General features: G+C 42.2%; 1 protein-coding gene across 3 annotated transcripts in view; it reads right to left on the bottom strand.

The window, feature by feature from the left end:
• Positions 1 to 848: 848 nt before the first annotated feature.
• The window catches only part of cysltr1 (cysteinyl leukotriene receptor 1), a 32,224-nt gene continuing 19,890 nt past the window's right edge, over positions 849 to 13,182 (bottom strand). Inside the window, exons 2-3 of one of the 3 annotated variants that reach the window (XM_079630752.1) lie at positions 4,796 to 4,887; positions 849 to 2,754 (exon numbers count right to left, since the gene is read on the bottom strand). In XM_079630752.1, the coding sequence (XP_079486878.1) occupies positions 1,682 to 2,740 (1,059 nt within the window). In that variant the 5' untranslated portion in view covers positions 2,741 to 2,754; positions 4,796 to 4,887 and the 3' untranslated portion in view covers positions 849 to 1,681. Of the gene's footprint in view, positions 2,755 to 4,795; positions 6,074 to 13,182 lie in introns of those variants that run through there. The other 2 variants (XM_079630753.1, XM_079630751.1) reach the window with 2 other exon arrangements.

Here is a 13,182-nt window from a genome sequence, read left to right as displayed (position 1 = left end):
AGCATACAGCGCTAGTGTTGTTTGAAGACAGTGAGTGCGCGCGCGCGCGCGACCGGGGCTCCTGTCTCTGCTCGTTCATATGCGCCCTGTCCACTGATCTAAGTCATTTGTTTATACGACGACTTATTTGTTCCTTTTGCCAACTGGTGCGTTGTTGCTTGTTGCGCTTCATCGGTTGTCTTTCAAAACAACGTGGGACTACAGTGATTGGATGTCGTGCAGGCAGCGCGCATGCTCTCTGCATGCATACAGGTGGTGCACTTTTTTTTTCACAGATGCAGATAAACAGAGAGCGGCGCGGCCGTGTGAACATTTTTTTCCCCAGTTTTCAGTAGCAAGTCTTCTCGAGTCAAAAGGCGCAAGTCCAAGTGAAGTCACGAGTCATTGATGTTAAAGTCCAAGTCGAGTTGCAAGTCTTTGTACATTTTGTCGAGTCGAGTCTGAAGTCTTCAAATTCATGACTCGAGTCTGACTCGAGTCCAAGTCACATGACTCGAGTCCACACCTCTTTAATTATAAGGTATACCTTATTAATTATAAGGTATTGTTACTGACTTATAAAGCCCTAAACGGCTTAGCTCCAGTTTATTTAACGGATCTTCTATCGCCCTATAATCCATCGCGCTCTTTAAGATCGCTAAATTCGAGGCTTTTGGTTATACCTAGGATATCTAAGTCCACCAAAGGAGGGAGAGCATTCTCACATTTAGCTCCAAAACTCTGGAATAGCCTTCCTGATACTGTTCGTTGCTCAGAGTCGCTCTCCCAGTTCAAAACTAGATTAAAGACGCATCTCTTTAACCAGGCATTTATATAAATGTTTTAATCTTACAGTTAAATCCGGCCTCTAGTTCATAACCGCCAGAGGAGAACTGGCCCCCGACTGAGCCTGGGTTCTCCCAAGGTTTTTTTTTTCTCCATTAGGTCACCTGATGGAGTTTTTCGTTTCCTTGCCACTGTTGCCTTTGGCTTGCTCAGTTGGGGATATTCAATTTAATGAATCAATCAATATTACTATTGATTAGCATTACCAAACATGGACGTTTTATTATTATTTTAATTTAATACTGTGAAGCTGCTTTGATACAATCTGTATTGTGAAAAGCGCTATACAAATATTCTTGACTTGACTTGACTTGACCTCTGGTTACTGGTGCCACATGGACAGGGTCTCTGTGGTGTATGGCCCTGGAGTGCTGATTCCACTTGAATTCTTTCTCTTTTCTGTGCAGTTTTGATGTCATCTCTGTCTGTTTTGCTCTAAGGTCCAAAGTTTGTTTTACAATAAGCATTGATACATCCCAAAAAGCTGTCATAAGTGCATATTAGACAATGAATACACATTGTACATAGAAAACGCTCTGTTTATATATTAAGTGTTCTTTTAAATAGTTAAATAATGAATACCACACCACATCCAATAACCATTACTGAGGGTTCAGATATCAGAATTATGAAATGCATTTTGAAAAAATGTTATATCCCAAGAATATGTTTTTACCTGCAAATATATTCCCATAATTCTTGAAATATGTATATTTATCCAAGTCATGCACAAGATCTACAGAGCAGGTTATTTGTCTTAATACTGGAATGTAGTACATAGGAATCTTTAATTATTATTAATACTATTTTGAAGAATAAGCTTTCTCTTTTTTCTGCTTCTTCATTTTCCTTCCCTCTACCCAAGTTTGTCTGAACCATTACAGCACTGCAGTTCACTCTCCTCCACCGGCGGGGAGCTCCGGGGAACGTGGCGGCCTCGCTGGGTCAGAGACATGTTTGCAGAAGCCCGGCGGAAGGTGGAGAGGCGGTGACGGAAGTTCTCTCCAGAGAAGAAGTAGAGCATCGGGTTGAAGCAGGAGTTGGCCGCAGCCAGGCAGAGGGTGATGACCACAGACTTCTGCATGTAGATAACTTCATCGCAGGTAGTGTCTTTGCGGCCTTTAAAGTGGAGATGCAGCGTGCGTTGTATATGATAGGGCATAAAACTGACCAAGAAAGCCAGCATCACCACAGCGATCATCCGAATGGCCTTGTTCCGCGTGTAGCGCTGCTTCTTCATACTGTTACTGTTTCTAAGTAGAGTGTGCAAGATGCCTGCATAACACAGCAAGATAACCAGGAAAGGTATAGTAAAACCTACCACCAGGGAAAAGTAATTCAGCATGACTAGTTTATCTAGGCTGCCTGCCGTTTCTGGCGGTTCGAAACACTTGGTCTTGTTTGTCCTTGGATCAGTATGCTGACCAGACAAGAGCAAGGGTGAACTGGTGGTGCAAATGAACATCCAAATGCCCACGCAAACTATCCATGCCGCCTTCTTCTCAGTGTCTAGCCTCAGGTTCTGCACCGGGAACACGATTGCTAGGAAGCGGGTGAAACTCATCGCCATCATGAAGAAGACACTGCAGTAGAGGTTCACGTACAGGGCATAGGAGCTCACGCGGCAGAGGAAGTCCCCCAGGTTCCACTGGCCTTTGTTGATGTAGTAGAGCACCCGCAGGGGCAGAGTGCTGACACACAGCAGGTCCGACACGGCCAGGTTCAGCATGTAGATGTGGAAGGACGAGGTCTGGCGGTAGGTGCGCAGGAGCACGTAGAGGGCAAAGCCATTGCCTATCAGCCCAAAGACGGTGATGACGGAGTATACTGTAGAATAGATTTGGTTGCGGAAGTCATCAATTGATGGACACTCTGAACCATTTAACGTAGGAGATGTTGTGTTCAGCGTAGCCATTCTTGCACTGGTGTCTGAAATAAGAAAGAAAGAAAGATTTGTCAAAATAGAAATATTCAATTCATATAACATTGATAAGTGCTCAACGCCAGTGGTTCAAATTTTCACTGGCCCCACAACAGACTGAGCTGGCCAATCAGAGCAGAGTAAACCAATCACAACACACTGAGCTGGCTGGCCAATCAGAGCAGAGTAGACCAATCACAACAGACTGAGCTGGCCAATCAGAGCAGAGTAAACCAATCACAACACACTGAGCTAGCCAATCAGAGCAGAGTAGACCAATCACAACACACTAAGCTGGCCAATCAGAGCAGAGTAGACCAATCACAACACACTGAGCTGGCTGGCCAATCAGAGCAGTGTAAACCAATCACAACACACTAAGCTGGCCAATCAGAGCAGAGTAGACCAATCACAACACACTGAGCTGGCTGGCCAATCAGAGCAGAGTAGACCAATCACAACAGACTGAGCTGGCCAATCAGAGCAGAGTAGACCAATCACAACACACTGAGCTGTCTGGCCAATCAGAGCAGAGTAGACCAATCACAGCAGACTGAGCTGGCCAATCAGAGTAGAGTAGACCAATAACAACAGACTGAGCTGGCTGGCCAATCAGAGCAGAGTAAACCAATCACAACAGACTGAGCTGGCTGGCCAGCCAATCAGAGCAGAGTAAACCAATCACAACAGACTGGGCTGGCTGGCCAATCAGAGCAGAGTAGACCAATCACAACAGACTGAGCTGGCTGGCAGGCCAATCAGAGCAGAGTAAACCAATCACAGCAGACTGAGCTGGCCAATCAGAGCAGAGTAAACCAATCACAACAGACTGAGCTGGCTGGCCAATCTCAAAGTAGGAGACTCCAAAACAAATTAGGGGCCTCTAGAATATCATAAAAGGGGCATTTTATACAAATACATTCTATATTTAAGTACAATGATGTATACTGTATGCACGATGAGTGTGTGCGTCTGTATGATGGTAACACTTTACAATCTAACAAATACAAAACAATCAACAAAATAGTTTTTCAGCATTTATTAATCTTTGTCAATTCTGATACAATTGTTCATTTCACTGTACATTAACTAATGCTAACAGCAGAGGTCGCGTTAACCAAAAATGTTCCATCATTGGCTGAATTGTTTTAGCAGTGGACAGTAATCTGTCAAAATGAGGGACGGCTTTCATATTTTTACATACGTATTTTCTCCTGTAACTGTAATTCTCACTCCTGTCCACTTGGTGGCGAGCTCTTGCTGAAGTTAATGCTTTTCTGTTTACAAGCGGGTTTTTTACATCTTGAAACATGGATTGAGCGATTACATGACATGATACGGATTATGGTAAATTGTTCTATATCTTTCAACATATTTTCTGATATTCATTCATGTTAATTTCCTTTAGTAACGTAGTAAAGAGTTTACTACACTTGAACTCAGGCGCTACAGTGATCATTCACGTCACATTAAAGAGCACCAAAGCGGTATTTATTGTTTGAATTTTGTGATCAAATGGACAGAATTTGAAAGCTGAGACTTCGTTTAATATCTAAACAAAGCACAACACTTATTGCGATTTACAGAGGTGGAAAGAGTAATAAAATATTATACTCAAGTAAAAGTACTATTACTCCAATGAAATTTTACTTGAGCTCATTATGCAGGTCATTGTCTTCTCAGGTGTGAACATTCATCATTCAGAACATCTCAAGGAACCCCAAAACCTCTTAGACCCCAGAGGGTTAAACATGGTATCGCGTGGATGAATATGCATATGCAAACTATATGCAGATGAGGATATACATAGTAAAACTAGGTGTTGTGAGCTCCATATATGGTTATTTCAGGGTGAAGACGGGATGGAGATGAATGTACGCACGATCTTCCTCAGACTTGGTTTTACTGAGGGACTTTTGCACAGGTTGATGCGTACGCACGGTTTTATAAGTCTCAATATTTTTTGGCTAACACAATTTTTGGCTTTCGGGCGCACGTACACTTTCGACTGTACACAGAGTTTTATAAAATGAGACCCCAGGTGATTACCTCAGCGCAGGGGAATCCAGGATCTCACATACAGAGTAAATGGCTCCATCCTCCATGACTAGAGGCAGGGGGATCCTCCACAGGACCAGGCTCTGTGGGAGAAGAAGAGAAAGGGGGATGAGTTACATGGAATGTGGGATTAATGCATTAGGGTGCGGGTAAATGATGGTGTGCAGAATCCCAGTTTTGCGTCAGATCTCTGCGTGGCATTTTATTATTTTCTGCGCGGCCGCGGCAACAGAAGTGCGCGACCGCGCGCAGCTTAGAGGGAACATTGCTGGTAACCAAGCACACACTGGAATGGGGTGAAATGACAGGCTTACAAACACACCTAGGAGAGAGAGGAATGCCTTCTATATTCTTGAAATTAATTGCAGTCCACGATCTGAAACTATGTCTTCAGGGAGTCTGAAGTTCCTAAAGACGTTGTTAAACATATGTTCAGCTGTTTCCATGGTGGTGGGTAAACCTTTTAGAGGGACTAGTCAGCAGGTCTTGGAGAAGCGATCCTATGACTAGGACACAGGTGAAACCATCTGTGGGGGTTAAGTCTGTGATTTAGTCCACTCCTAGTTTTTGTGATGGCACAATCGGAGCATCCCCGCACCAACTGTCTGACAAACCTTGAGGTCATTAGAGGGGTACATTGAGTGTGTGGAATATACTGGCGACCTGGTGGACACCCCGGCGCAGGATTCCCAGAGGCATTGGCTTGTCTCAATTGTTCCTCTAAGGACCATTGAATTGGGATTATGATGAGATGTGGGAAAATGTCTCGGTCAGGAGATTAATTTGTATCATCAGGAGCATGGATATGAGATAGGAATCCTGGATTTCGAAGAGGGTGAAAATTAAAGCCCATTTGGCTTGATGGGAGTTGAGTCTCCTGGCCTCACGCAGATATTCGAGATTCTTGTGATCAGTCAAAACGGTTAAGGGATGGGCGTGGTGATAAAGGCTTCTTTCAGCTGATGGAAAGCTTGTGTGGCAGATGGATTCCCAGACTGGTAAAGCCAGAAAGAGGTCGATTGCACAGTCCCATGTCCTGCGAGATGGTAAATTGGGGAGCTCTTCTTGGGCAAAAAACATCTCTGAAGGGGCCATAACAGTCATGATTTTCCAATGATTGCAGTTCGATCAGGCTTTAATTGAAGGTGGAATTCATGGAAGAGGTTGAATAGGAATGGGAGACCACAACAGTAAGTCTGCGAAACCCCACTTCATGATTTCACCATGAAGTCCAGGAGATGATTGGTTGATGTTTGAAAAGCCACAGATGCCAGCGTTGAACTTCTGCAGAACCAGAGGATGGATTTCTTCACAATGTAATTGACCAACACGGAGTTGTATGGAACCAGTGCGGAAGCGGACATTCTCACAGCTGAGCGGTTTTCCAGTTACTGGGTGTACTTGGTAAATTGTCTCATTGACAGTCTTTTGGAGGTTGAGTTGGTGCAGAGCTCCCTTGACCCAGAGTCAATGAGGGTGATAACTAAAACAGACACAATGGAAGTGGGAGAAGCTGATACATTCACAACACTCACCAGTGGACGAGGAAGACGAATGGGACATGTGGTTATGACATGTCCAGGGGCGCCACAATACATACAGATACCCTGGGTCAGCCATTGTTGCTCCTCAGCTGGAGTCAATCTGGTAATTTACACTTGCATGGGCTCTGGTTCTGGAGAACTGGCATCCTCTGTTTAGTTAGGCAGTGAGAACTGCTGGCTATGGGGAAGTTCTAAACACCCCTGCGCACGATGCGCAACTCTGATGGCCAGCTGGATGAATCTCTCTAATCTTATACCACCATTGTATGCAGCTAAACGCCACGATGAGCGAACGCTCGTTCCATCCACTTGCGGTAGTCAGCGTGCAGAACTTTAAAGCATTATCAGTGATAGAGTTTCTTTCCTAATGGATATGATATAGTTAATCACTGACAGAGGAATAGCCTTAAGGCTTTCCAAATACCTCACAGAAGTGATCAACAAAACTGTTTAGGGATTGCTTTATGGGTCCTGCTTGCTGCCATAACGTCTCAGCCCACTAAAGCGCTCATACCGTCAGCAATTAAATAATGAAGGCTACCTTCACTTGCTCTGTGGGAAAATGATGCGGCTGTATCTCCAGTGCCAGTGAACATTGTATCAGGAATACGTTGCAGTCCTCCGCTGAACCGGAGTAGGGCACCGGGTTGACCATATGGGATTGGCAGTGAATGATGACAAAGCAGGAGGAATTGGTGCGGCAACATGTGTGGTGGTGACTGGTGGCCTGAGATCGCGACAAAGTGAATCCAGGAATGGACCCCAGTCTGAAGCACTCTTGTTGGCTCAATTTTTCATGGTCTAGTCTTCTATTAGGATATGACAGATATAATATATAGAGGTAAACTATTTTTTGGGCTTCACATGTCACTCAGGTTATGTAGCAGGTAGTCAACGGAACAGCAGGAGACAGATGAGATGGAGACTTCAGCTGGTGAGTACCACACACACACCTGTATGTTGCCAATGAACTTGAGGAATTAACTGAATTGTTGTTTCCTTGCAGGGAATGGAGAGAGGGCTGGAGTAAGATAGTAAGAAAGTAATGATAATTTTAAATAATAGCAAACCCACTCTTATAACCCACTCTTATCGCGCCTTATAAATCAGCCTCAATTATCACCCCGCAAGAACAATTACAGTGCTTTACAACTATAGAACAAAAAGAGCTAAATAAACTTATCACTTCATCTAAAACAACAACGTGCTTATTAGATCCTATACCAACTAAACTACTGAAAGAAGTGTTACCTGTAGTGGAAGAGCCTCTTCTCAATATCATTAACTCGTCTCTATCTTTAGGTCACGTTCCAAAAACATTTAAACTGGCAGTTATAAAACCACTCATTAAGAAACCACAATTAGACCCACATAATCTAGCAAATTATAGACCCATTTCAAATCTTCCATTTATGTCTAAAATATTAGAAAAAGTTGTGTCCGCTCAACTGAGCTCTTTTTTGCAAGAAAATGACATCTATGAAAAGTTTCAGTCTGGATTCAGGCCACACCATAGCACTGAAACTGCGCTCGTTAAAATCACTAATGATTTACTTTTAGCTTCAGACCAAGGCTGTATCTCAATACTAGTTTTACTTGATCTTAGTGCTGCGTTCGATACTATAGATCACACAATACTCTTAGATCGACTACAAAATTATACTGGCGTTCAAGGACAAGCATTAAGCTGGTTTAGATCATACTTATCTGACCGCTACCATTTTGTCTATTTAAATGGAAAAAAATCGATCATAACTTCAGTAAACTATGGAGTGCCGCAGGGATCTGTGCTAGGCCCTCTATTATTCTCAATATATATGCTGCCACTTGGAAATATTATAAGGAAACATGGAATTAGTTTCCATTGTTATGCTGATGACACTCAATTATATATTTCATCACGGCCGGATGAAAACGCTAAATTATCAAAATTGACAGAGTGTGTTAAAGATATAAAAGATTGGATGACGCGTAATTTTCTTCTATTAAATCCAGACAAGACGGAGGTACTACTCATCGGTTCAAAAAACCGCCCACAAAACCTCTCACAATACAACTTTAACATAGTAGGATGTCCTGCTACTTTATCCTCTACAGTAAAAGACCTGGGTGTCATACTAGACTGCGACCTGTCTTTTAAAAATCATATTTCATATGTTACAAAAACGGCATTTTTCCACCTTAGAAACATTGCTAAACTACGTAATATGCTATCAGTTTCTGATGCAGAAAAGTTAGTTCATGCATTCATGACCTCGAGACTAGATTACTGTAATGCTCTATTAGCTGGTTGTCCTGCATCCTCCGTAAACAAGCTACAGTTAGTCCAAAATGCAGCCGCTAGAGTTCTTACCAGATCAAGAAAATATGATCATATAACACCGATCTTATCATCTCTACACTGGTTACCTATAAAGTTCCGTATTAATTATAAGGTATTGTTACTGACTTATAAAGCCCTAAACGGCTTAGCTCCAGTTTATTTAACGGATCTTCTATCGCCCTATAATCCATCGCGCTCTTTAAGATCGCTAAATTCGAGGCTTTTGGTTATACCTAGGATATCTAAGTCCACCAAAGGAGGGAGAGCATTCTTACATTTAGCTCCAAAACTCTGGAATAGCCTTCCTGATACTGTTCGTTGCTCAGAGTCGCTCTCCCAGTTCAAAACTAGATTAAAGACGCATCTCTTTAACCAGGCATTCATATAAATGTTTTAATCTTACAGTTAAATCCGGCCTCTAGTTCATAACCGCCAGAGGAGAACTGGCCCCCGACTGAGCCTGGGTTCTCCCAAGGTTTTTTTTTCTCCATTAGGTCACCTGATGGAGTTTTTCGTTTCCTTGCCACTGTTGCCTTTGGCTTGCTCAGTTGGGGATATTCAATTTAATGAATCAATCAATATTACTATTGATTAGCATTACCAAACATGGACGTTTTATTATTATTTTAATTAATACTGTGAAGCTGCTTTGATACAATCTGTATTGTGAAAAGCGCTATACAAATATTCTTGACTTGACTTGACTTGACTCTGACAGGGTTAACCTCTTCAAGGGGCAGGGTATACCTTTGGACAGCTGGTAAAGGTAGAATCCATGGTTGAACGGCACTTTAACTTAAAAAGAGATTACTGGGCTAGAGTAAACCCATTCAAACCCCAGGAAAGGTGGAAGGAAAATGTATCTTCCCATTCCAGCCTCTGAAAGCCAAACAAACACACTAAACTCATCATGACTCTTTAGTTCACTCTGACTCCACAACACTACTCAAAGTTGTCGTAGGAGTCTGTGGTTTACCAGTTGAGACTAGTATTGATACTGGAACCTAATTACATTTTAGAATAAGTGATGCACCGGGCCGATTCCGATTTCAATATTTGTCACTTGCTCACTTATTTAAAATTTTGTCATCAAAATAGATTACGGTTTTGATCATGTTTTAAATGTACAACCTTTAGGAACACATGCATTAAGGTATACGTAACGCAGGGTGTTTTTTTATTATTATTATTAAACCTTTATTTTTACAGGCAAGTCATTAAGAACAAGTTCTTATTTACAATGGCGGCCTGACAAGTGGAATAACCACTTAGGGAAAGGGAAGGAGGGCTAAAATAAATACATTAAATACATACAAGATACAGTTTAAAACACAACACAGTAGACAACAGACACTTATAACCAGCTAAGTGTATAGGTACATAGAAGTGATAATGGATGATAAAAATTTAAAAAAATAATAATAATAACTATGTAGAGAAGCAGCTGCATATATCCGTGAACAAGGATGATATAATAGTTTTGAATGATGCAATTGAAATGAATGTCTCCAGTTTGATAATATTTTGCAGCGTGTTCCAATCGCGAGCGGCAGCAGATTGAAAAGATGCTAGACCAAAGGCAGAGTTGGTTTTGGGAAAGCTTAATTGAAAATGAATTGAGGATCGAGTATTATAAGTGACAGTCTTTGGCTGCAGCAGGTGACCTAAGTAAGGAGGTGAACGGCCGAGAAGGGTCTTGTAAATGAAGGTGAACCAATGAATTTTTCGGCGATTGTGAAGGGAGGGCCAGTTAACAGAAGAATATAGTGCGCAGTGGTGTGTATTGAAAGGAGCATTTGTAGCAAACCTAATAGCAGAATGGTAAAGAGTGTCAAGTTTTGATAGAGTGGACTTGCAAGCAACCCTATATATAGTGTCTCCGTAGTCTAGCATGGGTAGAATGGTCATTTGAATTAGAGTAAGTTTGGCCGAAGTAGTGAAAGAAGAGCGGTTTCTATAAAGGAAACCAAGCTTGGCTTTGACCTTAGATTGCAGCTTTGATATGTGGATGGAGAAAGAAAGTGAAGTTTCCAACCAGATGCCCAAGTACCTATATGCAGTGACTTGTTCTAAAGTAGTCCCATTGCAGGTGGTGATGTTAAGGGCAGGAGGTGGCGTAGCACCCTTACGGTAAAACCACATGATTTTTGTTTTTGAGGTATTAAGAGTGAGTTTGAGTTGTGTAAAGGACTGCTGTAGTTGGGAAAAGCTATCTTGCAGGATAGCCTGAACAGCATCTGGAGAGGAACCTTTGGCATAAAGGATTGTATCATCAGCATATAAGTGAATGAAGGAATTACCAACTGCCTGGGGAATGTTATTAATGTAAATTGAGAAAAGTGTAGGCCCAAGGATGGAGCCTTGGGGGACACCCCTGGTAACCGGAAGGGAGTGGGAGAAGAGGTTTTCAAATTTGACACGTTGAACCCGGTGAGAGAGATAATTTGAAAACCAAACCAGTGAGTGATCAGTGACACCAATGCTGCTAAGTCTGTGGATAAGTGTGTTGTGATCCACAGAATCAAAAGCCTTTGCAAGGTCAATGAATATAGCAGCGCAGAGTTGTTTGGTATCTAACGCGGATGTAATGTCATTAAGCACTTTAGTGGTAGCTGTAACACAACCATACCCTAATCGGAAACCAGATTGTGCCCCAGAGATGATACCGTTAACATTGAGATGACTGATTAGTTGTTTATTGACAAGTTTTTCCAAAATTTTAGACACACACGGCAAGATGGAGATTGGCCTGTAATTGTTTAGGTCAGCCTGATCACCGCCCTTATACAGAGGAAGCACAACAGCTTCTTTCCAAGCAGGTGGAATCTCGGCTGTATGAAGGGAGAGATTAATGATGGCTGTTAGAGGAGCCGCAATGACAGGGGCAGCAATTTTAATGAAGAAAGCGGCAAGATCATCTGACCCAGCTGCTTTATTGGGGTCCAGAGCAGTCAATTCCTTCAGGACTTCCCCCACTAAAACAGGCCGGATGGAAAAACTGAGGAGGTGCTGCAAGGCTGCAGGTATTAGAGGCTGCAGAGGCTATAGCAATATGGCTTGACGCCTTGGAAACAAGGCCAGAATTTATGAAGTGGTGATTGAAAGCTTCAGCCATTAAATTTTTATTAGTAACAATTATGTCATCTATTTTTATGGACAATGGTATGGTCCGGGGTTTGTTTTCAAGTTTTTTTACTGTATTCCAAAATGCTTTTGGGTTTGCACCACAGAGTGTGAACTGCTCTTTAAAGAAGCCAGCTTTAGCCTCCCTCACCGCTTGTGTGGCCTTGTTCCTGATTTGACGAAATAAAAGATTGTCTTTAGCAGAATGTGACTTGCGTGCTTTGCGCCAGGCTGTATTTTTTTGCTGAAGCAGAATGGCTAGATCACGATTAATCCATGGGATGTTACGGTTTTTTATGCGTATCTTTTTGTTTGGGGCATGTTTGTTGATCACAGCAGTAAAAAAATCTTTAAACAACAACCATGCATCATTAACAGAGGGAATCAGGTTGACTCTATACCAGTTTACATGGGCCAAATCACGTAAGAAAGCTTGAGCATCAAAATGTTTCAAACTACGTTTAGTAGTGATTACGACAGGCTGTTTAACAGAAAGGTGTTTTCTAACACAGGCAATGAAACAGTGGTCGCTGAGGTCATTGCAAAAAACACCCGATAGGTACATGAGTGGTGCGTTTGTAAACACAACATCTATCAATGTGGCCTTGTCACAACTTTTTGGGTTGTATCTGGTAGGTAGATTTACGATTTGATGAAGGTTTAGGCAGTCAAATTGTTGTACAACTTTCTCAGGGGGCTTAAGCATGTCCCAGTTTAGGTCACCAAGTATGATCAACTCAGACCTGGTGAAAGGGGCAAGAGCATTGCTTAAGGCCTCTAGGGTACATGCTGGTGCAGATGGAGGGCGATAGCAGCCAGCCACAGATAAAGAAAAGCTGTTTGATAGTTTCATGTTAAGAACAAGAAGATCATACTGTTTGGGTATAGACTTTGCCAGGGCTATACTACATTGAAGATGTTCTTTGGTGAAAATTGCCACCCCCCCACCCTTAGATGACCTATCCTGGCGAAACAAGTTGTAACCAGATAAATACAGATCAGGGTAGGGAATAGAGTTACGCAACCATGTCTCAGTGATCACCAAAACGTCAGGATTAGAACTCTCAACCCAAACTCTAAGCTGGTCCAATTTAGGTAATATGCTTCTTGCATTTACATGTAAAAACCCAAGGTTATTGCGGTTACAAAAATCATCAAAACAAATGTTATTTGAGGCCAATCCGTAGGAAAAACAACACCAGAAAGTACATCAGAAGAAGGGCCAGGGTGGACATGAACATTACCAGAGATCATAAGCAGTAATATAATCAAGGCACGACAGAGCACATCTGAGGCACTACAGTAATGTTGTTTTAACAATACAGTTGTATGCAGTTTGTTAGGTAATGCAATAATTTTAATGAGCGTTCTCATAATAAAACATGACA

The sequence above is a fragment of the Phoxinus phoxinus genome (genome assembly GCF_949152265.1).
Source record: "Phoxinus phoxinus genome assembly, chromosome: 12".
Taxonomy (NCBI): Eukaryota; Metazoa; Chordata; class Actinopteri; order Cypriniformes; family Leuciscidae; genus Phoxinus; species Phoxinus phoxinus.
This window is presented reverse-complemented; position numbering and strand designations above follow the sequence as displayed.